At 41.6% G+C, this 24,275-nt stretch overlaps 1 protein-coding gene across 1 annotated transcript in view; it reads left to right on the top strand.

Moving 5' to 3' along the window:
* The first annotated feature begins 220 nt into the window (after positions 1-220).
* znf217 (zinc finger protein 217) overlaps positions 221-24,275 on the top strand; it is a 38,434-nt gene continuing 14,379 nt past the window's right edge. The window contains 2 exon segments of the mRNA XM_042341764.1: positions 221-257; positions 23,435-24,274. Coding sequence (XP_042197698.1) covers positions 23,515-24,274 — 760 coding nt within the window. The 5' untranslated portion in view covers positions 221-257; positions 23,435-23,514.

Here is a 24,275-nt window from a genome sequence, read left to right as displayed (position 1 = left end):
CATTTCGTTTTTATTCTAATCAGCAGCTTCTCTGCATCACATGCTTCTGTGTTGGCTGTTGGTTCGCCTTTTTTGTTGTCCTCTTATCTTGTGCAGATCTTTAAAGGAACTTTTGTGTGTGTGTGTTTGCATTTTTATTCAGAGAGAGAGAGAGAGAGACAGAAAAGAGAGAGAAAGAGAGAGACAGAGAGAGACAGAGAGAGAGAGAAAGGAGGAAACACTCATCTGCAGAATAGTCTCTCTGAAGGATTGCAAATGTAAGGTTTTTCAGACTTTTTTTATATGTATATATATATATTGCACTGTTCAGTGTAGCAAAGCAGTGACTTGCTGGTTAATGCCATGATGGTCTCTGGTGGGGGTTGAGTTGGGAGAAAAGGTATCACACAATGACATGACAATAGCTTGAATGCCTTCACGCCATGTTTAGACATGTGTGCTGAAAGTCTCTTTTTTTTTTGCACTCTACTGTAATTTCCTCCACCCCCACTGAACTTTATTGACTTGCAAATGGTTGCTTGTTTTTTAAGCACTTCCTTGAAAGTCGAGCTTAAATGAATGCAACATCAAATATTTATATTGAAGGTCGTGAAACCCAGTCTCTCATATTCTTCCTTTTGTTGTGTTGTGTGTGTGTGTGTGTGTGTCTGTGTGTCTGTGTCTTGTTTTTTTTTAATATACAAAAATAAATCCTCACTGAACAGAACAGATGATTGCTATTTCAGGATTCTGAGGCTGTTAAGAGAATTGTTTGTTGCTTGGGCTTGGGGGTCAAGTGGATAAGACTTTTTAACTAATTTTGCAATGATTTGTCAAGAGCACAGGCACTGTTTGAGTTGTGAATTGCATTGGCTGCTTTTGGTACAATGAAAATGGTCAAATGTGGACATATGTAGGGAAGAGAAAATCGTACCAGAGAAAAAATAACTTGTGGGAACAGTGCAGAAAAGAGAGCATTGCACCTCAAACTGAAGTGCAGAATTGTAGGTTGGACTCATAATGAGTTACTAATTGACTGATTAAAATCATAGTAAATTAGATTGAAACCAGGGCTGCAGAGAAGAGGAGGAGACAAGCTGTGCAAGTGTTCAGACTGGGAATACAGGGGAGGGGAGGGGGGTTGGGGTTAGCAGTGGTTGATCAAGGTTCTCTGAATTGAGAGGCTATAAAATTCGTAGATTAGGGCAGCTGCAGTTTGATGTCTTTGTTTTTAAAGCTTTTGCATCTCTTTGCAACCTTGATTGGGACTTCCAGTATTCATAACAAATAACATGGGTTTTCTTTCAGGTATTGGAATTTTTTCCCCCCTAACTTGTTCTTGAGGTTGATTTTGATGCACTTTTAAGTCTGACTTTCTTGATTTGTTTAATTGAAATGTTTGCTTTTTGGGAACAGTGATTTAGATTTCATTACTGTCTTTGCTTCACCGCACACATGCAGTACAGATGAAAGAACCTTTCAGAGCTATTTGATACTGCATGTTCAAATTTAGCACACCAGAATATATATTCCTGTCTTGAGACAAAATTACAATGATCTGGGAGGTCAGATTGAATTATTCGGTGCTAAAGTTAGAAAAATAACTTCAGAATCTATTCCGGTGATAGTGTAGACCCCCCAAAAAACTGTTCAGTGGCATCAAAAGGACCTTTTGGCTGCTTAATGCTTACACAAAGTTTTCCAATGCATGAAGTTCAGCAAGGCTTCTGATCTATATCCTTTGTTGCATAGCAGTTGCTATTCAAGAGGACCTGGTCAATTAAAACCTCATTGAAAAGTAACCCTAGGAACTTAGTAAGCAGTGATCTTGAAGAGGATGCGTATTAAAAACAAATGATTGAATTTGTGCAGATGTAAGCACCTTAAGCAGAATTGAAGAATATAAATTGCGTAAATAGAAAATGGACTAGGAAATGAGAGGGCTAAGTCTCTTTAATTTGGGAGGTGCTCAGTCATGTGGAAAGAGAAATAGACAGAAACCTTTGTTGCTAAAATAGTACAGTATTTCTGATTCCTTCTACACAGAATGTTTTGAATATCCACTTTTCAACACCCAACAAGGAAGTTCCTGTGCCCTTATTTTCCTCAATGCATGTGCGACTTGGCTTTTATTTTTTTTTAAAAAAAAGGTAGTGCTGTGCTGTGCACACATATGAGAATAAGAATTTTGTCAGCCAACTTCAGCTTTTTGTATCCTGGGTAATTCTGTGGCATTTAATTGCTCAACAAATGATATTGTTCTCGTCCTGTATTTATTTTCCCTTCCAAACACACACACGCCCTCCTCTCCATTAAATAGTTCTTTTTTTAAACCTTCTTCAACAGGAGAGTCAAGGAAGTGCTGCATGTTTATCATGTGATGCTGAATTTGATATCCTCCACAGGCAGAATAATAATCACTCCAGCACCATTGTTGTGGGAAGTCCTGTTTAAAAGGTTAACCTAAGCCTGGATGATGGTGAGGAATGGAAATGTCAGCTGCTTTGGGCAGTATAGAGAGTAAAGTTTAATTGCTATTTGCTCTTTTGGTTGTTTTAAAGTTGTGTTTCGCCTTCTTCAATCCCAGGCGTTAGCTCTTCTGATAAGATTTAAATAGAAATCATGCACCAGGAGGACATTTCTTCAATCTCTTTGTAGGTAGTTTTCAAATGTTACAAATAATTGTAGTTTTTTTTTAAAAAATTAGTCGAATATCCAATGTAAATGGAACACTACGCTATGTGCTTATTCTGAATCTCTCTTGGTTCAATGAGAATCGTTTTTTTTTACTATTTGAAATTGTCTGGGTTGTGAAAGAAAATGCACTTCAATATTTGTAACCGGGGTAATGTTCTCAGTGGGTGTATCTATACACATTTAACCTTGGCTTCAGTACTGTATCAGCAGAAGTTCGATTAATGGGTTTTGTGGCAAATATTTTAGTTTGAAAACTGACTCTAGTATAGTGAGGCGTCAAATGTGTATGGAATGAGATGTGTGTATGGCTATTTTCGAACTACTTGTTTGAATAGGTGTTTACAGTTTTTTAAAGAAAATATTGTGGGCAAATCCTGGTTGAAAACTTGTGGGTGTGAAAGTGGATATCTTTTGTCAGACAGACAAACATCTTTGTTTTTTTTGACCAAGGTTCCTGTGCTTTAAACAAAAAAAAACAAATGAGTGAAAACAATAATTTTGGCTGGTTGATTCTGCTTCTGAGTTGTATTCTGAGTAGCAGTTTCTGAGCTTGCGACTGTTTGTCAGCCTTCCTTTCGGAGTTCAAAATACTGCAGATGCTGGAAAACTTTCTACTGTTCTGACGAAGGGTCGTGGACCCGAAACGTTGACTCGCTTTCCTTTCTCCATAGATGCTGCCTGACCTGCTGAGTTTTCCCAGCTCGCTCTGTTTTTGTTTCCTTTCAGAGTTGATACACGTGTCAGCCTCCTGTGTTTGTGCCGTTAACCTAAAGCCACATCTGTCCTTCACATTAGGCCTGTTGGGCTTGTTGGTTATGACCTTGGTGGCTTCGTACTCTATTGAAAGTTCAGATATTGGTGAATGATAATAGGTGCCCTTTACTGCTAATGCAGTGATATGTGGATTGCATTCACATCCTATAACTGCACAAGTAAAGTTTACAATTCTTTTCATGAGAGTTGGCATTCTGAACATTGCAGTGGCCAGTGCTTTTGTAGGAAGCTGGTGCTTTCATTCTGACTTTCGCCTTGTACACGTTCACCTTGTACTTTCTGTTCCATTTGATTTCATTCGAGTTTTAACAAATGCTATTTAAAGTATCCATTTCGGGGTTTTAAGCTTCCAGGAACTGATAAATGTTCAGACGTGTTCTGCACAATGCGGGCTATAGGGAAACGTTTGTTTGATCAGATTTCTATGCTGGGTGTTGGTCACAAAAAAAATACAAAAACCTAATAGCACAACAATGGAAATCTTCTGCGGTGGTTTAAGCTGATCTCGGCCCAAACAGTAGTGTGGTGGTGGTGATGATGGGTGGGAGAATAAGGGCACTAGAAAAGAAAACAAAATCAGTGTTAATGTTCAATGACTGCAAATTGCATGTATTTATCGGATGAGGATAGGATCGGGCTTGGCTATGTTTGCTTCCTTTTCTCCCTCTTTTCCCCCTCCCCCCTCTCTCTGTCAATTGCCTGTAAATGTTCACATGTCAAGATAGGGTGAGATATTGAAGGGCATATGTTGCTATTGTGGAATGGAATCTTCCCTCCCAGCGTTAGTCTTTGCCATCGTTTTGGCAGAGTAAGGGATGTGGAGAGGTACAGGAACTATATTATGTGATAAAGAATCCACCCACCTATTTCTTTTGTGGCATATTATTTCACAAATAGATAACAGGTTGTGCAAGAAAAGATGTCCCATTAAGTAATGCTCCAACTCCCAACTTTTTTTCTGAACAAAATGACACTTGCATCATTTTCAATGAAACTCAAATATTTTGCTACTTTTTTTATCCCTCTCCCGAGAGCTTCCTATAATGAACATACATTTTACAAGAGAATGTTTTCATCTGCATCCACGAGATTTGCAAAGAAACTCATGTCAGTCTGTACTATGTAAATGCAGATGCAACAAAATCACTCCAGGGGATTGTTAACAGAACTGAATTTAGTCTTTCCATTGTAATCTCTAACAAAAAGTTGGATGGCAAAGCTAGAAAAGCTAAGGTTTCATTTCAGTTCACCTCAGTGTACATTCCTAGAAAACAGAACCAAATTGCCTCCAGTAAGACCTATTCCTAGAAACATGGAGATTTTAAACCACTGCAATTGTAGTTGACTTCCAAAAGCTCAATTCCGAATACAATTAGTGTGAAGGATAGGCTGAATCTTGAATAAATAACACTCAACAGTTGATCTCTTGCAGTGCAGTCAGCAGTGTTTTATTTCTTGCTCACTACCCTATTTAGTGTTCCTGTTTCTGGTTTATACTGAAGGCACCTTTTAACTGAAATAATTTCTGTACATGCATTGTACTCCCCAGCAACCATTGTTCCTCCTGTCACTTTGCGAAATGCTCCTTAAAGATGACCTGTGCAGATGGAATGATTTATACCACGTTTTGCATCTACCCCACACTGCAATTAAATTGAATACATTAAACAATGCCAAACTTGATGTATTGCTGTATGAAGTTTTATTACACTTGATTGTCTTAATGGGTATGTCCTGTGTGCTTGTTAAGCGTAGTACAAAATAAGTTTGTTTAATGGAATACATCTCCCTTTAATAACTTAGGTGCACTTAGCTTTGTAGCTCTTCCAGTTACTTTACAACAATTTTTTTTACAGTTATACAAAAGGAAACTGAGCTGGGGTTAGTGCAGTTATAGATTAAATGCTCAACTTTTTTTTGATGTACATTTCCTCAGTTTAAAGCCCCATCATCTTTTATGCAGATCTGTAAACCCAGTAGTGGACCTACAGATGCAACTACAGAGAGAAAGAGAGAGAGTGAGAGAGAAGTAAATAGCAGACCTTGTGTTAAAAGGTATTCTCAAACAAAATGGCAAAACAAAATGGCAATATAAAAAGCTTCCTCTCTCCTACCCCCACTCCTTCCCCCACATCAGGGGATAACTGCAACAGTGTTAGAATGTTTAGACGTTGCACCTCAGGTCACTTTGCACCACAGCTAAGGAAGCGTGACGTTGTGTGTGTAGTTCACTTTACAAGGTCCCCGTTACCTCTAAGATGGCAACTTCCTCTCCTGTCTCTGATCTTCAATTCCAACTCCACCTTCCATTTCAGTTTTTCTTTCGTCCACTGTAGTAGGTTATCGTCAACATTGCTTTTTGTCTTACAAATTCTGAAATGATGTGATATCTAGCGATAATAATCATCGGGTATGTGAAACTCAAAACCCTCTATCCTCGCCCCTATTGTCACAGGCCTTGATAAATTGATGGCGATTAAGGTCGCAAATTCCAAGATTTTTTTTAATATGCTTGGATAATTTCTTTCACTTTGGGATTATGATTGAATTGTATCGTCAGATTATTACTCTTTCAGAATGTTGGCATCTTCACGTGCTTAGTGCCTTGTTGGATGAGAGAAATGGTTCAGGATTTACTTCTACACTGCATCTGTTCTGAAAGATCAAATGCTATTTTTAAAGCTAGATTCAAAAGATTTGAGCTTCACATGATCTGTGTGTTTTTTTAAATGAATGGTGCCTTCTAAATTTTGCCTGTTTATAGTTTCCTTTTTGTATAAATGTTCTGTGGGTGCAGTACCTGTGTGACTGTACAGCAGCATTATGTCTAAGTCTACAAGTGAAGTCGCAATTAAGGTGGATGATATTTCAGTGACTTTATTTGCAGCAAGCTGGCCAACCGTATTTTCGTACTTTTACCCTGGTAAGTCATTAAGAGTAGGGATGACTGACAAAGACTGTCTATGTGGATATGAATGGAGACTTGTGAGATAGAGAATAGATGACTGTACTGTACATGTGTGTAGTATGTGGCTGAAATCTAGTTCAGCTGGTTTGACTATTAATGTCGCTGAACTGGTGGATCTGTGTTTGCATAGTTCTTGCACAAATGAATACTGTAGGTGCTGTGTTCACTGCATTTTTATCGTTGTTTCAGTAAAATGCTGCATTCATTATCCGCTTTCATTAAGTATGTGCACTGTGGACTCTAGACTGCAAGTCAGCACAGCTACAGAAATGGCTGGTGCTTTACCTCACAAAGTAGTGAAATTGACAGGAAGTGTCTTTGCAGAACAAAAAAAAGTATCAGAAACCAGTGAAGCCTCTATTGCATTCTCTTTATGTAAGTTCTCTCCTCCGTTGTTAGCAGTCGAGTTGTTTTGATGTTTTGCTGAACTGCAATATTCATTTCAAGTCTTTTAAGTCGTCTCAAAGATGGTGATTCAGACGTCTGGTGGTGATGTTCTGTGTATTGGCGGAGGACGCCACACTATAATGATTCATCTCTGAATTGGTGGTCTTGCCAGTGTTTGAAAGTAAAAAGCTCGTTGCACCTTTGTGTGCCTGCTGCAGTCACAACAGCTGGAGCTGACACCTTGAAAGGACTCCACTCAGTTTACTTGTTGCCATGAGTACACCTTCCACCAGGCTGGTGGATTCGGGCTGCTCTCAAGGCTTTGTGTGTGACTGTGAGGCCAGGTGAAGTAGGCTGCCTGAACTGGGAGCTTGGCTTTCTTCTGGAACTCTTGTGCTACTATGGTCCAGCGGACATGGACTAACTCACTCGGCAAGTAAGTGTGACCCAGATGGCATTCAGTATCCGATTATAGTGTATTGCATAGCACCTTTCACTTTGGGAGATCAACATAGTTTAAAATGATGCTCATTTGTGAGAAGCAGTTCCAGTTGTTTGTAATTAGCTATTCTGCACACAAGCTTTTTAAACGTTCTTTTGTGTGTTTTGCTGAAATTTATAGTAAACTGGCCCTCGGGTTTGCATTCAAACCGCAGTGACCCCTGGTGGAAATGCGTCTCTGTGGGCAGGATTGGTTGTGGTTGTGTTGCTCTGTGGTCAAATGGATTATAATAGAATAATAGTAATCCTTGCATTTGATATAGCGTCGAGATGTCGCAAAGCGATTTGCAGAATATACTGTAAAGTGAATTAACTGTATGTTTTGTGGGCGAAGAATACAGCAGGTTGCACTTGTTCAGTACCTTTCATGTAGAGTAATGCTTCTACGCAGACTATGGATTACGGATGGAAAGAGGAAGTTCAGGATGTTGGCAGATGACGATGTCAAAGTGAGAAGCTTCTTAGGAGGGTATTGAAGGTGACGTAGAGATGGTGCAGGTCAAAGGCAATTTGGGAAAGCTTACCAAAAAGCAAGGGTATGCATAAGTAGATGAAAGCCCAGTAGCCGCTAGATATATTGGAACCGCACCCTAGGTGGAGATCAACACCTTTTGAAGGAAAGAGGAAGTAGAACTAGAAATCCATCAGATTGCATTAGTGTTCTGAATTCTCTGGACAATAGGAGTCATTGTATCATTAAATTGTTGGATGAAACTGTGTCTTACCCTCTATGGTAAGATGCACAATGATCAGGAAGGAGCTTTCAGTTGAGAGCAATAACTTACATTCGGCAGCTAAATTTAGATTCCGTTTGGCCTTCAAATTCTATAACTTGTATTGAAGTGAAAACGCACGCTTCAGCTATTCTGCACACTGAGCTGCGATCCTGTCTACTTTTGAAAGGAAATGAAGCAAATGGGAATTTTGAAAACCGAATCAGAAACTGCTGGAAATTCACAGCATCTGAAAGAGAAAGATGGGTCGATCACACTCAGAAACCTTAGCCGACTTTCTTTCAGGTTGTGAAATGGCCAAGGATTCTGAGCACGATGTTACAATGCGCCTGTTGGTCACCAAACTGCCCTGCACCGCTCCCCTTCCCATTGACCACTCACACTGTTGGATGATATTTCTGTATGTTCGTGTGAATAATATGTGAACAGCTTATAAAAGTGTCAGTGTGCTAACAAAAGTAGGTTGTCCTATTTTTACTTCCTGTTTCAGTGTCCTTGGCATCTTGATTCCATTAGAGTGTTGTAATGTAATCAGTGTAGTGATTCATATGCAGATCGTGGTTGCTAATGTGCTATTCTACACAACTAGTTTAGGGTGTCATTGCCATTATACAGTACTGGAGTATGCTGTGATGAATAAGGGTGTGCCACAGAGCATGTCTAACCAGTATTATGCTTTTTTATTTTAAAAGGTATCTCTTGCCTATTTAGGACACATTGCGGTGGATACACAGCTCTGAAGTGGGGCCATCCCCAAACACTGATGGATGCTGAGTGTTAGAGCCAGGATTTGTGATCGGTGAGTCTGGATTACAAGGTTTATAGCTCCAGAGTAGAATTTTCACTTCTTTGTCTTTTGGGTTTACTTCCAGCGCTTTGGGACTCCTCCTGACGTGAATAGCGCCATACAAATGTAATTTGTTGTTGTTTCTTCAGTCCCATCTTAATAATAATAATAATCCTTGCATTTGATATAGAGCTTTTCACGTCTTCTAAACGTCTCTAAGCGCTTAATCTGTGTATACATTTTGAGTCGGGTTCTCAGGAAATAAAAGTGATTCCCTTTTCTCTTTGAATTCCCTTTCTTTCTCTCTCTCTCTCTCTCTCTCTCTCCCTAACCTCTGTAAAATAATTCAGCAGATTATAAATTTGCTTGGTAGAGGAAGTTTCATGTGTGAACAATCATCTCTCAACTTCCTAGTTCAGGGTCCAATGCTCCAGAGATTTGCTGTTGATGCAAATGAAGGTAGTCTCTAAAGGGCTGAGCTGTTGGTGTTTATTTAAAACCTTTCGAGAGCGATTCCCAGGTGTCAGGTTATTCCATCTCGTAATAGTATTTCTTAAAAACAAATATGCCTTTGAAGTCTTTAATAGTATTTTTGTTCTTCTCTTACCTCCTTTAACTTGTGGCTTATAGATACCCTCTGGCAGTTCACAAATAATGGTAGTTATGGGAACCCTGGCTTATACCTTTTAAGCCTCCTGATCTGGGATGCATCCGAGGACACATATTTTTTTTAAAAAAATTGAACTCGCCACTATTCCTAACGCTGGGAGTACTGGAGAAGCTTGTTGTATTTAATAGTGTATTTCTCCATTGAGTGTATCTATTTTAGAATTTTATTCTTCTTGCTCAATTTGTTGTTGAACTCAAGAGGGGGCAAATTCAGCTGGGGACATAGGTTACCTCATCCAGGGAAGGTCCACGGAAATCGGGGACCTATGGTCAGACTCTACCTTAGTGCCACTTTGCCACAGCTCAGATAGCTAAGACTGGGATTTCCTGGTCTTCAAGTCTCAGCTTTACACTGGAAAGACCTGTGGTGCCATCTCGGGAAGCTTGTACATCCTCTCTTAGTGTGTCAGAATGCTGGGGAGTTCCTGAATGCTCAAGCACAGTTACTCTGGCATTTCCCCTAATCAGTAGCCACGATGGGGCTTTTTTTCTAAACAATTCTGCTTTTTTTTCCCCCCATCTGGCTCCTAATTGTTCAAAGCAATCGCTCGGAAGATGCAGACGTCTCCTAAACTGGAAATCAATAGGCAGAATCTGTAAAGTTTCCAAGGTGCCACAGTTTGTTGATGATAAGAATCACAATTGCACTTGGAAATCTTTGAGCGCAATCAGTTCACCGTATAGTATTGACTATTCAAGATTTGCCCAGAAATGTCAACTCATGACCACTTTTGTGTTCGACATTTGGGGCTCAGGACATGTGGTGAGGAACTTGTTTAATTCTGTCAAAACCTTCTTCAGTTTGGTTTAAGCTGACCCGTTTCTAACAGCCTCGGCATCTGTAAATCTAGCCCACTCCTTTTTGCGTTGCAAAGTTTAAATTAAAATAACAATAAAGTGAAGGAGCCTTGTTCATTGGACTCACTTTGTGACATTGTAAGTTGCATTTTCCTCCATGATCTCATCTCTCTTCCTGTTGGTAACTCATTTATGAACTACTCATTTGTATGGCATTTTTTTTGAAAGAACTATCCAGTAAACTAATCTGTAAAGCTGTACAGACAAGAAGGTGGTCTATCTGTTTCCTAGTCTCTGCTGATTTAGCTGATCTTCATAGGGAAGCTGTATAGGGAGCGGGGGGATAAAATTGGCTTTGGGACTTTGGCTGTACAGACCATTGGCCCAGGTTCCTGTTCCATATTGCTATCGGGTCAGTGCAGTTCTAAAGTGCACCTTTTGTGTAGATATCTGGTGAGGATGGAACTTTTTCCCCCCGCAAAATATACAGTCAATTACAGTATGTTCTGTGAAGCGCTTTGAGACGTCTCAACGATGTGATAATAATAATCCTTGATTTGATATGGCGCCTTATCGCGTGTCTGAGACGTCTCAAAGCACTTCACAGACTATACTGTAAAGTGAATTGACTGTATATTTTGTGGGCGAAACGCGGCAGCCAATTACGCACAACAGAGTCCCACAAACAGCCGTGGGTTGAGTGACCAACTGACAAGGCGTTATATCAAGTGCAAGGATTATTATTATTACTTGGCTGCGATGTTGCTTCCCAGTCCACTGAAACTTGCACAAAGCTGACCAATAGCAACATGGGCGAGATCCTGGAAGATAATGCTTTGAAGAGGGAAGCAAATAGGAAGGAGGGGGAGGAAATTGAAATGGTGGGTATGGGCTCGGGTCATGCGTCAGAACAACTTCCATATTACAAAACCAGTTGCAGTGTTAGGCCCAGTGTGATCAAATGAAATGGACAGTGCTTATTTGGCCATGAAATATCCTGACTGGAGACCATCAAATATTGAACCACAATAAAGGGGGGAGGGTGGGAGGTACAGGGAGAGTTAACTGGAAGCGACTGTAGCAGAATTCGTGTCCGGATAGCAAATATTGTACTCTACAGGTCAAAAAGGAGGAAGGGGGTGGGGTGGTTATTCTCTACTGGTCAGTAAATTGGCCGACCTTGGCAGCATGTATTTATAATGGGCAGAGGGAGTGCACACCACTAGGCCCTTCGAGTTACTGACTGGTTGCAAATAATGCATTCTTGCTGCCAAAAGTTGGTAAGTTTACTGACAAATAGGGGGGTGGGTGAGCCTTTAAAGGGGTGATCGTGTGAAAAAAGGGCTGGTGACTGCCGGGATATTATATGCAATCCAGGATGAAAGGATGGTAAATCATTAAGTTTCAGAAGGCATAAGGAAGTGTAAAGAGAAATGAGGAAGGAATGCAAGATAAAGAACAACTGAAATTGAAGAGTACTCTGAACTTTGTTTGTTGCACAATTTTTTATCTATAGAAAATAGGACACTTAACCTCGATACAGGACTATGTATCCACTTACTTTTTGGTTTGTAGAAGTTTTTTTTAAACCACATTTCTCAAAAAAAACAAAAATGGTGCAATAGATTGCAATGCTCATTTGTAAAACACTTAAAATATTTTGTTCCAGATTAGCTCAGCAGTTTTTAGTCATTCTGATGTAATAAATAGAGATTCAGCTCACTTCTCATTTGCGTCTTGATTTGGAAATTGACTGGTCAGTCCATGTTTTCATTACAGTTGAAATGTGAGTTGACACTATTTGTGGGACACTGCTGTGTGTAATTGGCTGCTGCATTTCGCCCCAAAATACAGTCAATTTACTCTACAGTCTATTCTGTGAAGTGTGTTGAGACGCCTCGAAGATGTGATGAAGCGCTACATCAAATCCGAAGATTATTACTCTTCAGTTTTCTATGCAATTAGTTTGCTTAACAATAATTCCCTACCTGGTGAAAGGTGTGCTAGGCGTAGTATCATTTTTTAAAAAAAAAACAACGTTCTTCCCTTTGAGTCATAGCAGTGCTCAGCCTTCAAGTTTCCTGCTCTGTTCTCTTCCGCCCCCCCCCCACCCCACACACACACACACAATTTCCTGGAATCTCCTGTTGCTGTATATGTAAAATTATTGTCCATTGGATTCCTCTACCACTTTGTTCGCTGAGGCAAATACTGCATGTTGACTTAATTTTATGTAATCGTTTTCAATGATGGTAGATAAAGGAACGACATTGTTTGCAATGCTGTTCTGTCCATAGTTCATTTGGCAAGAGGTGTTCTAACTTGTTGTGCAGGCAGGTGCAACAAAGCTCAGAGTCGTTGGCCAGAGCCCTTAAGGCAGATAAAAGCTGGTAATAAAACACAGTTGATCTCTGGTGGGTGAAAACTTTTATACCTCAAATAGAAGTACATCGTTACATTCCTGGCAGCGTTCAGCATTGTAATGCTTTCTTCACAGTAGGCGCAAGTTTCTATAAGCAAATAATTCACGTGAATACGGATGCACAAACCAATGTGAAAGGCCAATACAAATGTAAATTGTATTATTATCGTAGTAATAGTTATAATAATGAGGGCTACTAACATAGTAAAATGTACAGCACTAGCACGTGCATTTTTAAAATTGAATGGGTGACTTGTTTTCAGCTGAAACAGATTAAGTCGGATGGAATTCTGTGTCTGAAAACGTCCAAATATGGCTGCACTAGTTGATGGACTATTGTGTGTCATTACAGAAATTGAATATTTGTTATGCCAAACGTACTTTAATGGCGAAATGTCAATTGTTTAATGCGCTAATTTAATTGGTAGTTTGTGCCAGATTGGTATGAGAAATGACATCCTCCTGAAAGACCAAGGTGTGGTTTATTTCTCTTTATATAAATCCAATATCTGCTTCAGGCAACTGCCCTGAATGATTTCAGTCCCAAGTTATGAATGATTTTTTTTAAGGGCTTGGCACAAGTCGCCTAGTTTGTGATTGTTCAAAGCATATGACGACTCTTAACTGCAATCATGGAAATAAAAATGATTTTGTGTTTTGACATTGTGGACATCACCCCCTGACTCAGCCATTGTTTTCTGTTCTCTGCATTGCTTTCTTGCTTATCTCGGGTCAATTTTTTGGCTCCTGCTTGATGTCATTCGTTTTCGATGGCTTGTCAAGCAGATGAAATGCAGGATTGTTGGCAGAAAATTAAGTTTTTTTTTCAAAGGGGAAATGAACATCTGTGCCCGTTTTGCCATTTTATCTCAGTTTGGTTGATGTAATATAATTAGTCGGTGTTTCAATTCTTCTAAGTTTTATTACTTTATTCAAATGAAGTAATAATGACAAATTATGAAAATGTTCTTTTTGTGCAGTAATTCTGGCTTTGGGTTCCTTGGCACTTGCATCACTTTGATCCTGTGAATGGAGATGCAAATAAGACTTAGGCGAATCTAGATTAAGCAATTAATCCATATTTCTCCTGATGTTGATGGCTTAATTGGTTTGTGTTAAAACAAGCTGACAGGACTTTTTTAACTTTGGTTTCCTGGTCTATGTTGAGATAATTTTGGGGGTCTCTTTACCTAGGTTGCCAGTGGCGGCACAAACAAAACAGTATGTTGGAGGGGAGGGAAAGAGAGATTGGCAAGGTTTGCATCTGCTCAAATTGAGATCAGCACTCTATGGTTCATCGAAAGCCTGCCAACACTCTGCAGAGATTCAGACATGAATAATAGCATTTGAGCACCTTACTGGAATGTGATGTATGCCCAATTAACAAGTTAAAGTCTCGTCATTTGGGGCAGGGGGAGGGATGGGATGGGGTGGGGAGTGGGCAGAATGAACCTGTGATGGGTTAGCGAGGATCTGGAAGTCCTACGAACTTTGTAGCTCATTGCAATCATGCACTGTGCAACTAGGCTTCCAGCTGTTAAAACTAACTGTAAAAGAAACATGGGAAAGGAAACGGACAGAGAAATAAACTGTAATTTATTTAGTCTTGCACAGCACTGCTGTAATCTCCTTTCCACCTCATTTTTCAAACTCCTGCCAAGCCAGGGCTTGGCTTTAATTCAGAATAATTGGCTGCTGTGATGATCCTGGAATTAGAATTCTTTGAAAACAAGAACTTCAAAACAGCACAGAAACAAGTTACATGTTTAACTTGTCTGTTGTGCATTTACCCTGTACTGCCAAAGATTTACTGGGGGGGAAATTGTAAGGATGTTCTGTTGATTTAGGACGTGAATTGGTTTTGGCTTGTTATCAGCAAAACGAAAAGCTCAGATCTATTTTCATCTGCAGGTTTCAAAGTCTCTCCCACTGTGTCTTCCAACCATGTCACACCCATTCATTCAAATTTACATTCCTGGTCTCTCTCTTTTTAATGCAATTCTTTTGTGTTCAAGGAAGAAAAAGGTTAGTGAGCATTTGATCGGAGGATTGCGCATTATTAATGGAGTCAAACGATTCTCAATGAGCCAGAGACGGTTCACTCCCAAGAAGAGCTTTTAATTGTCCGCTCTTTCCATTTAGGCAGATGAACAGTTTGAACTGCCGTTTTGCAAAAGCCGTTCTTTACTTTTTAAAAAAAAATGACGCTGCATTTAGCTTTCTGGACTTTTCGAGAACTGTGTCAAAAGACTGTTCTCGAGATTCCCGAGGCTGGCTGCTGGGTGCTTGGAATTCTGCCCTTTCTAAGACGCAGGCAACAATGGGATTCAAATCTGCAACTTGTATGGCTCAGTGCTATATCCTCATGTGGAGTAATAATGGAAAAATAAATGTATCCTGGTTGGCAACCCAGGGTTCAGGTTGGGGAAGTACAGATGAAAACCTGTCACTTCGACTTCAATTGTTTAAATTGCCTGTGGGCACAAAGTGTTTGTGTCCCATAAATGATTAGGTTTAACAAACTCATTAACTCATTGACTTCATTTTGAAAGATAGGATTGTTAGCTATTAGGCTGTGCGTAGTTTTTTCTAAAAGAAATAACGAAGTTAAGTCAAACTGTGTTCACAAAGGTTGCTTCAACAATTTGCAGCGCAAAATTTCATAAACTTCTGGGAAAGTACAGTAGATACTTGGGCAATAGAAAATGGCAGAATACAACTGTCTTTTCGCAATAAACCTATAGAGAGGAAAAGCCACCGCAGTCAAGTCAATTAATAGCTTGTCTATCTTAGAGGTCCCTGCGTCATTACAGTGGACATTTCCCCTAACCTTTCCTCATGCTTTTTTTTGTGTTTATAATACAGATTTAAAATAAAAGGGTAGTGTGGGAGGAAGTAAATATAAAGTCTTTCTGTCTTTTCCTATAGACTTGGAATGATCTTTGAAGTGGTGGGGGCAGGGTTTCCTCTTGTGCCAAGCAAGGTCACTGCAGTATTTCATTCAAGTGAACACTCCATGCTGATTACCAATTTTGTCTATCTGTGTGACGTGCATTATCGAAGTTGATAATTCGTTGGCATTAATTTGCCTGATCATATCATTATACACAGGAAAGCATTTCATGTTTGCACTTTCCAGAACTATTGGGTGGTTTATCTAGGTGCAGTTCTCTCTGTGTGTCTCTAGACAATAATTGTACTGTTTTCATGTTTATGGGAGGTGAAAAAGCCTTTTAAAATTACGTTGCTCTGTTGGACATTGATGACTGATCACAGGTCCCTTCAAATATTGTGCTAAAATAGACTTGCACATTTGGCTTTAATTTTGGCAATGTTTAGGTCGGTAGGAACTTAATTACAATGAAAAAAATGGTGTACTCTGTTGGTCATTATCACACTAAAGTTCTGGATCTTAAAAATAATTAGGTTGGGGTTTGTCCAAAAATGTTTTTGAGCTTTGTACTTACACCCATGTATCATCCTTCCTAATGGTGAAATGCCTGTCTAGGTCAGATGTCAGCACTTTGCATCTAAACATCCTGTGAGTAATGTATGATTGAAATGTGAATACGTTTCATGTTCTCATTTTAGATGCTTTTTCGTTCTTGAATTCAGAACATCCCCAGTTCCCTTCCTCCTCTCCTCCTCCACCCCCCCTGTCCCAGGTGAAAAACATTTCAATAGCATCCTTATACTATTGCATCCATACTATCTTATTAGCAAATGATGCTCCAAACAGAAACAGAATGTACAAACCATATCTTCAAATACAGTTGATGGCATGCTCACCATTACCGTGTTGAGTTACAGTATCTGTAGCATCATTCAGTGGTTTTGTAATGACTATCCGAATGATTACTCAGTTCAGCTTGTTGAGGTCATTCTTTTCACTCTTTCAAAATATTGCTTGTGTTTGTCATCAAAAATAAATGTGTTGTGAAGCGTTTAAAATGTGGAGTAATGCAACATCAACGGCTTGTGATGCAGCCCAGATAGGTCAAATAATCGAGGTGTAGTCACATTTTCTGTTTGGTAAATCCCAAGCTGAGTTGTTGTGAGTGAAATTGGGAATCCACAATGAGATCTGTTGGGCTTGTGTAATTGAAGCCAAAGGTACCTTGTGTCGAGAATTCAGTTTCCCTTTGAGTGTTTAGTAAGTTCCCGTCACAGTGTGATCTTGGATCAGATCACTGTGACTGATGTGGGTTGTATGAAAGTTCCTGGTAGATTGAATGAAAATGCCTATCTTATAGGCAAGTGAAATTTGTGTACGACAATTCGGTTAGAAGGTTTAGCTGCCTGCTGACTTGCCGCCTGTGCTGTGCAGGTAACCTTCTTGCCCTTTGGTCTCTCTCTGTGTTGTGCTGGGAATTGGTACCATTTTAGGATTATGTTGACAGGGATGTGATCAGAAAGCATTTGTGTATCAAACATGCTCTAATATTGGCTTAGGTACAGCGCTCAAGGTCTGTCTGAGTTAATACTGTTGCAGAATCGGTAAAGCCCTTTGGTGGCTTATGGGCTGGTTCCCATTTTATTTCCTTCCTTTTATACATTTCTAAAATTGGCTGTTTGCTATGACCTTCAGCTTAAAGCAGTTTCATCTCCAGTTTTAGGAAGATGCATTGCCAAGTGTTGAAAACATGGCCTCTTTTTAATCAGCGACCCATTTTTTAACCCCCATTTGAAGACTGTATCATCGGAGCCCCTGACATTGAATTCTTCCTATTATAGTTGCCGAAATACTGCAGATTAACAAAGGCAATATCCCTTTGTTTCAGGTCACTTCTCTAATTCTATTTCTGATCCATGAGAAATTTAGAAAAGGAATCATATTGCAGATGTTCTCAAAAGGGTGTTGTTTAAAAGCTGCAAGTCGTTTAGTGCTCGTGGGATTAGAACAGCTGGATCTTTGCAAGTAAACAAATTTACTCATCTGCTCACCAACCCACACATCTTAACTGCTAATATATTGCGGCACAATTTATGCCTAAGTTCATCAGTAGTAAACGACAACAACAACTTGCATTTATATAGCACCCCCTCGTTTAGGGTGGCTTCCCAGAGGCACTTAAAGATGGTGGATCCAATTGTGCCAATAGAAAATTTGGCACAATTTGATTCTTCAACATTCACTGCTGAAAGGACTTGTGTATGAATAACAACCTTGGTAACTGTTGCTGATGGGCATGTTACTCAGGGTTTTCAGGGGAAGGGTATGGATTTTTGAGGGGGAGGCATGAGACTATGGAGGTTGAAAGGCAAGACGGTCACTTTTATTTTTGAAACAAATTGGCCAGTTGTGATATCTTTGCTGAAGATAATTTGTGATGCCAACAGTCTCCTTGCTGCTTCCAGACCTTAGATTGATAACATCCGCTATTTATTGTGGAGTCCTGTAGCTCAGTGGTTAGAGCACTCGCTTTGCAAGTGAGAGACCCGAGTTCAATTCCAGGCAGAGGGCGAAACCTTGGGCAAGTTTCCTTACTCCACACAGACCCTAATAATAAGCCCTCCAAAACAAAACAATAATAAATTGGTCATTTTCAATCTACGATTGTTTGTGGGACATTGCTGTGCGCAATTGGCTGCCGCGTTCGCCCACAAATATATAGTCAATTCACTTTACAGTATATTCTGTGAAGCGCTTTGGGACGTCTCGAAGACGTGAAAAGCACTATATCAAATGCAAGGATTATTATTATTGTTTCTGTAGATATTCCCCATTAGCTAATCATTCGGTAACCAAACGCTGTTTCGGGTTCCCAGTTACCAGAGAGCTAATCTCGTCAAAAGCTACCTTGTTAAACTAACCGCATTAGGCAGACAATTAACACTTAATTTAAATACTCTAGACAGTGTGGGTCTTCAATTTTAAGATCATACATCTGCAATGCTAAGTGCTTATTAAATCAAACATTGAACAATTATTTATTTGAAATCACTTCCGTTCTGAATGCAGTAGTTGCTGCAATCAATATGATGCACTTGCTGACAAAACTACCGAATACAGTATTTATTGTGTTAGTCTGCCTTTTTATTGCACCTTAGTGGAAATTCAATCTTGCAGCATTAATGAAACACGTTCCACTCCGCTGATCGGAAACGGGGAAGTGCAAAAAGTTGCACCACGATTTTCATACCCACTTGTGTAATAAACTTACTTGTGAGACATTTATGAACTGCAGTGGCTGGTGAGTCCAAATACTTTCACTATAATCTTGGCTATTATTTCTTTTTAAAAAAAATTGCACCTGTACAGCCGCCCTATCTGAAATCTATTTTTAATATTTTTGGGGGTTGCTGGTTCTGTGAGCCTCTTTTTTCCCCCACCTCCCACTTATCTACCCGGTAAACCAGATAAAATATACTATTGTCAAGTTATAATAATAATTCTTGCATTTGATATAGCGCCTTATCACATCTTCGAGACGTCTCAAAGCGCTTCGCAGAATATACTGTAAAGTGGAGTGACTGCATATTTTGTGAGTGCCAAGCGGCAGACAATTGCGTACAGCAGAGTCCCACAATGAGTCGTGGATTGAAGTGACCAATTTATTATTTTTTTGAAGGCATTATTACCCCCGGAAAAAAACGATCCAACAATCGACTGACAACCGGGTTCCTACTTACTGCTAGTAAACAAAGGCATGTGGAATAAGGAAACTTGCCCAATGTTTCGCCCTGCTGGGAATGAAACCCAGGTCTGGAGCTTGCAAGGCGAGTGCTCTAACCACTGAGCTGCAGGACTCGACAAGTAAAAGGAACAAGTGTGTCATTTGGCCATTCAGCCTTGGAATTTGTGTGCAATGCACATTTCAGTCATTCCTTAGTGTCACTCTCGAAAGATCAAATGGATAAAGTGCACAATTGGTATTTTCTTACCAACTTATTAGTTCCTCCTCATTCTACTATTCTGGGGGATTGATCCATGAGGGTACCAAGAGTACTTAAGTCCTCCGGTACGCTACCCCTCGTCAATGGCGCTATATAAATGCAAGTTGTTGCTCTTGGCCCAAGTGGCTACTCTCTACTGTGATCATTGACGGCTAATGTCAGCATGTTATAGACTGAATGAGAAGGTCGTGTGGGGGAAGAGAAGATGAGACACATCACAGCTGGGACTGTTCCCAATTATTACTTCGAGCAGGAGGGGTCTTGGATATCAGAAGCCTCCACCCCACCCACTATTCTCTTTCCTCCTCAGGCGCCGAGGGTGGTGACAGTCAGCGTCAATGTAGCATTATGAAATTTTCTTGTGGGCTCCCCATTTCCTAGCCTGATTACCTTTCCTTTTCACACCCCCCCCACCATGTGGTTTGATGTGTAACGTTGTCTTGGGTTTCTGTTGCTCTCTGTGGTGTATTTTGCGTCCTGTTGTATTTTTTTCTCTGACGTTGTAATTGCATAAAATCGTTTGATTTTGTTTCTTCTTCTGAAGGCAGGCTCGGTGGCTACTGCCATTCCAGAAATGTTAAAGCCACGTGAAGGTCACTCACAGCTAATCCAGTACTGTTTTCTATATGCAGGTGTTTTTTTTTAAGATCATGATATTTAGAATAAGATCTGCTGGCTCAGCCAAACGTTTGCTTGAGTCGAATAATGAGTTGATTATTTTACTTCTCACAAAGAGGGAACGTTTTTAGTATGAGGTAGCTTTGAGCCCCGACCGATTCCGTGGCACTGAGCTGGAATGCAGTGCATTTGCACCGTTGCGGAGATTGGATCCAATCTTATTCATTGTGACTTATCCATTAGTTGCTGCTGGTAAGCATTCCTCCAGTTTTTATTCATTGTGGTTTATGCTCAACTTCAGAAAACTCTCCAAAGCCCAAAATGGTGGCACCTAATTAAAATCCCAATGCAGCGCAGATTATGTAATCGATCCCCGAGACCACACATTGTTGCCAGATAATCTGTGTGATATGTTTTGTTTTTGCATGACATTCTGACAAGTCATTTTACTGGAAGGAAGGGAGTGTAGCTGGAACAGAATGTGAAAAACTGGCAGGCACATGATATGATGCATAGATTCTGGTAATGTGTAAATAAGAGCTTGCTCTATCACATTATGTCTCTCCCAATGCACAGGTAATTATTGTTGAGTGCAGTGGCTGCTTCCCATCCATCAGAGGATCGAATTCAATATCCTTGTCCTTACTTTCAAGGCCATCCATGGCCTTGCCCCCTCCTACCTCTCTGACCTTCTGACTCCCTACCAACCTGCCCGCTCCCTCCGTTCAGCGTGCTCCGGCCTGCTCCATGTCTCCCGCCCGACCCGCCCTACCATCGGTGGCCGGGCTTCAGCCTCTCTGCCCCCACACTCTGGAACTCCATCCCACAGTCCCTTCACCTCGCTTCCTCCCTCGCCTCCTTCAAGGCCGGTCTCAACACCCTTCTCTTCGATCTTGCCCTCAGTCGCCCTTCCACTTCTCTGCCTTCCCTCATCCCTACCCCGCCCCTCCCCCATGCTCGGGTCCTGACCCCTGACTGTCCAGTGCCTTGCGACGTCTTCCTGACGTGAAAGGCGCTCTACAAATGTAATATTGTTGTCGTTTTTGCAGCAGCCATTTTGTCCTCAAAATTCATGCCTAATTTACCTTGTGGATTGCTTAAACCAAGAGAAACTCCCTCCTCTTCTGCAGTAGTGCTGTAGGATTTTTAAAGACCACTTGAACAGACGGGTAGAATTTTGGTTTAATAACTGATGTGATCCAAAGGAATGGGGAAGCAGTTGACATGAATTTGCCACCTTGGTTTTCTATTCTTTTTAGAATCCGACTGAATTGAAAAGAAACTGAGGGGCATAAGATTTTCTTTCTTGCCAGTTGCAATTGCACGCATGCATATCTCTACTGCAAAGCCAGATGCTTTATTTTGAAACTTACAGTGCTGGTCTGTTGTAACGAAAATAATTCTTGCTTGAATAGTGCTTTTTGGCGCTGGGTCAAGAGACACCTGCTGCATAAAACACGTTGTGTTCAGTTGGGTTCCAGCACCACCGACACAAATGATCCTCTCTCGCGAGTTAAGAGGTTGAGCTAAAGGAATGCATGAAAGAATCTGTTGTATGATCTGTGGTGCTGCAGATATCATTATTTCCTCCACGCAGGATATGACTGTTCTTCAAATGACTGGGTTTGTTTTGCTCGGTGAAGATTACCTTAATACCATTATTTCCTTGATAACTGTTATTGCAGAGCGGCACCTATTGTGCTCCGCTCTGGAGAGCAGAAAATGGCCTCTTCCAAAGTCTAATGGAGATTAATGGCGTGTTCAGCTCGAACCTGCAGCGAGCTGATGGTGGGGGCATCACTCCACTCCCATTGCAATGTCGGCCAGGCTCCGGCTGGCTTGCGTTTCGCTCGTGCGTAACACTAAACAATCGCGCGAGCGCGTGTGTAAAATGAAGGCTTTCGAAGCGGCTTCAGTTGTTTTCTCTTCCACTCCCTTTACTTTGTCTCTGCTCCCCCCCCCCACCACGCAAAGTGCGTCGCCTAATACGAATGACCGTGTCTGCCATGCGTACGTGACACTTCAGCAACTTTATTTTGTTTTATTTGCTCTGTTGTCATTTCTCCGGCCCTCGTCACCTCTTATTTTCAAACTCCAGTTTCACTTTGAAGAAGTCAGAAACCAAATCCTCCCAATTCCAGTAAACTTGATTAAATTACTGGTGAGGTAGTAATAACCCCGTGATTGGTTCTGCTGGTGTTACGAAATCCCTGGTGTAAGCATAGCTTATTGCTGCCCAATTAGGCAATTAGGTCGTTGCAATGCCGAATAGTAGCCACTGGGGGAGGCTTTTGGAACTGCAATGGAATTTGTTTGGTTTATCGATTCATATTGCAGCACCACCAAGTGGTCACATTGGGTGGGTGGGCGGGGGGGGTGGTGGAGAGGGAAACTACAGGTACAGTAGTTTAGGCTGACCCTTTGCTAGGGCACCACATTAATGTCCTTTGATTCCCCCTCCCCCCCATTAAGCCATTTTATCTCTTGCATCAATATGAAACAGTACCCACTGCTGAATTGACAATCTCGTGCAGAAACAAGTAAAGGGGGTGGACTCTTAACTTGGAAAAGATTGGTAGCTTTTATCAGCGTCTCCACAGATAGGGCAAGGGTGGTGATTTCTGACCTTTTACTACTAACCCATATAAAAGCCGAGCGGAATAATCAACTGTTTAGCGGTAAAGTCGTGCTTTCTTACTTTGTTTGATTTGCTCAATTGCTGAAGGAGTACAAGAGAAAGTTGGATTCCCCCTAAATAACCTGCAGATACATAACCGTGGTTTCGAGGGTAAAACGGGAGAATTAAACATACATTTGAGGGCTTCCTCTTATGGTTGAAGCGCAGATTGGAAAAGTGGAGTTCGATTGCTGGCTTGTGCTGAGTTACTTGGGTGCGTGATGATGAGTTGGCTGATCTCAGCGAGGGTGGAACTAAGAGTTACAATTGGGCTTCCATGGTCTGTGTTGGGTTTGGGTGGGTGGGGGTGGGGGGGAAGTAAGGAAATCATGCCATTTTCACTCTTGTAACTGCAGTACTCCGAGGGGAGGGTGGGGGTGGGAAGGGGAAAGAAAGAAAGGAACAAAAACAAATTGCTTTATTTTGAGTTTCAGATTTTTTTCCCGCGATGTGCAGTGCCCTAAGTTTTTAAATCTGATTACTTTATTTCCCCCCCCCCCCACCCCTTCGAATGTTGCGTTTACAGCAGTCGGACCTCCCGGAAAGAACCGGAGCCGCGAGAGGGACCCCATTTTGACGTCGGAAACTTGGGATCTCAGTAATGTGATGAGAATACAATACCAAGACGACCGGAAAACTCCATCGGAAGAAGAGCTTATGCCTTGGTACGCCGAGAGGTCCGCCCATGAATTCATGATGTTAAAATCTAGCGATGGGCCCGTGATGCAAACGCCCGCGGACGGAGAACTGGACTTGACGGGTGTCACGCTCGGGGGTTTCCCCGCCGGACCCAATTCCGTCAAGCACCGCTGCCCCATTTGCGAGGAATGCTTCCCCTTCGGCCGGAGCCTGGCCCAGCACATGCGCACACACTCCCGTGACAAGCCGCACAAGTGCCCCTTCTGCGACTACAGGACATCTCAGAAAGGGAACCTCAAGATGCACGTGCGGAAGCACAAGCTGGCGAGCTTTCAGGCCGAGAGAGGGACGGGAAAAGTTGCGGCGGATCCCGCTCCGTCGGCCGAGGCCGGGGCAAGCCGGGCCGCCGTGGTCGGGGCGAATGGCATTGCCGCGACACCGGAGGGCATGGAGGGTGAAGGCTTTGCGCGGGATGAAGGCCACGGGCTTCTGCCCTGTATGTTTTGTCACCAAAGCTTCCGCCACCCGGGGGAACTGCATCACCACGTGGTGATTCGACACCGGCCCACGCTGTGCGAGCCGGCGGTGCTCCGGGTCGAGGAGGGGCTCCTGAGTCCCAACGAGGACAGCGTGGCCATGAGCTCGCCCGAGGAGCAGGAGGAGAATGGCGAGGACGAGGACGGCGAGCTCAGCTGCAAAGTCTGCGGTCAGGCCTGCGAGAGCGCCCT

Source organism: Callorhinchus milii, unplaced genomic scaffold (assembly GCF_018977255.1).
Source record: "Callorhinchus milii isolate IMCB2004 unplaced genomic scaffold, IMCB_Cmil_1.0 Scaffold18, whole genome shotgun sequence".
NCBI classification, from domain to species: Eukaryota; Metazoa; Chordata; class Chondrichthyes; order Chimaeriformes; family Callorhinchidae; genus Callorhinchus; species Callorhinchus milii.
This window is presented reverse-complemented; position numbering and strand designations above follow the sequence as displayed.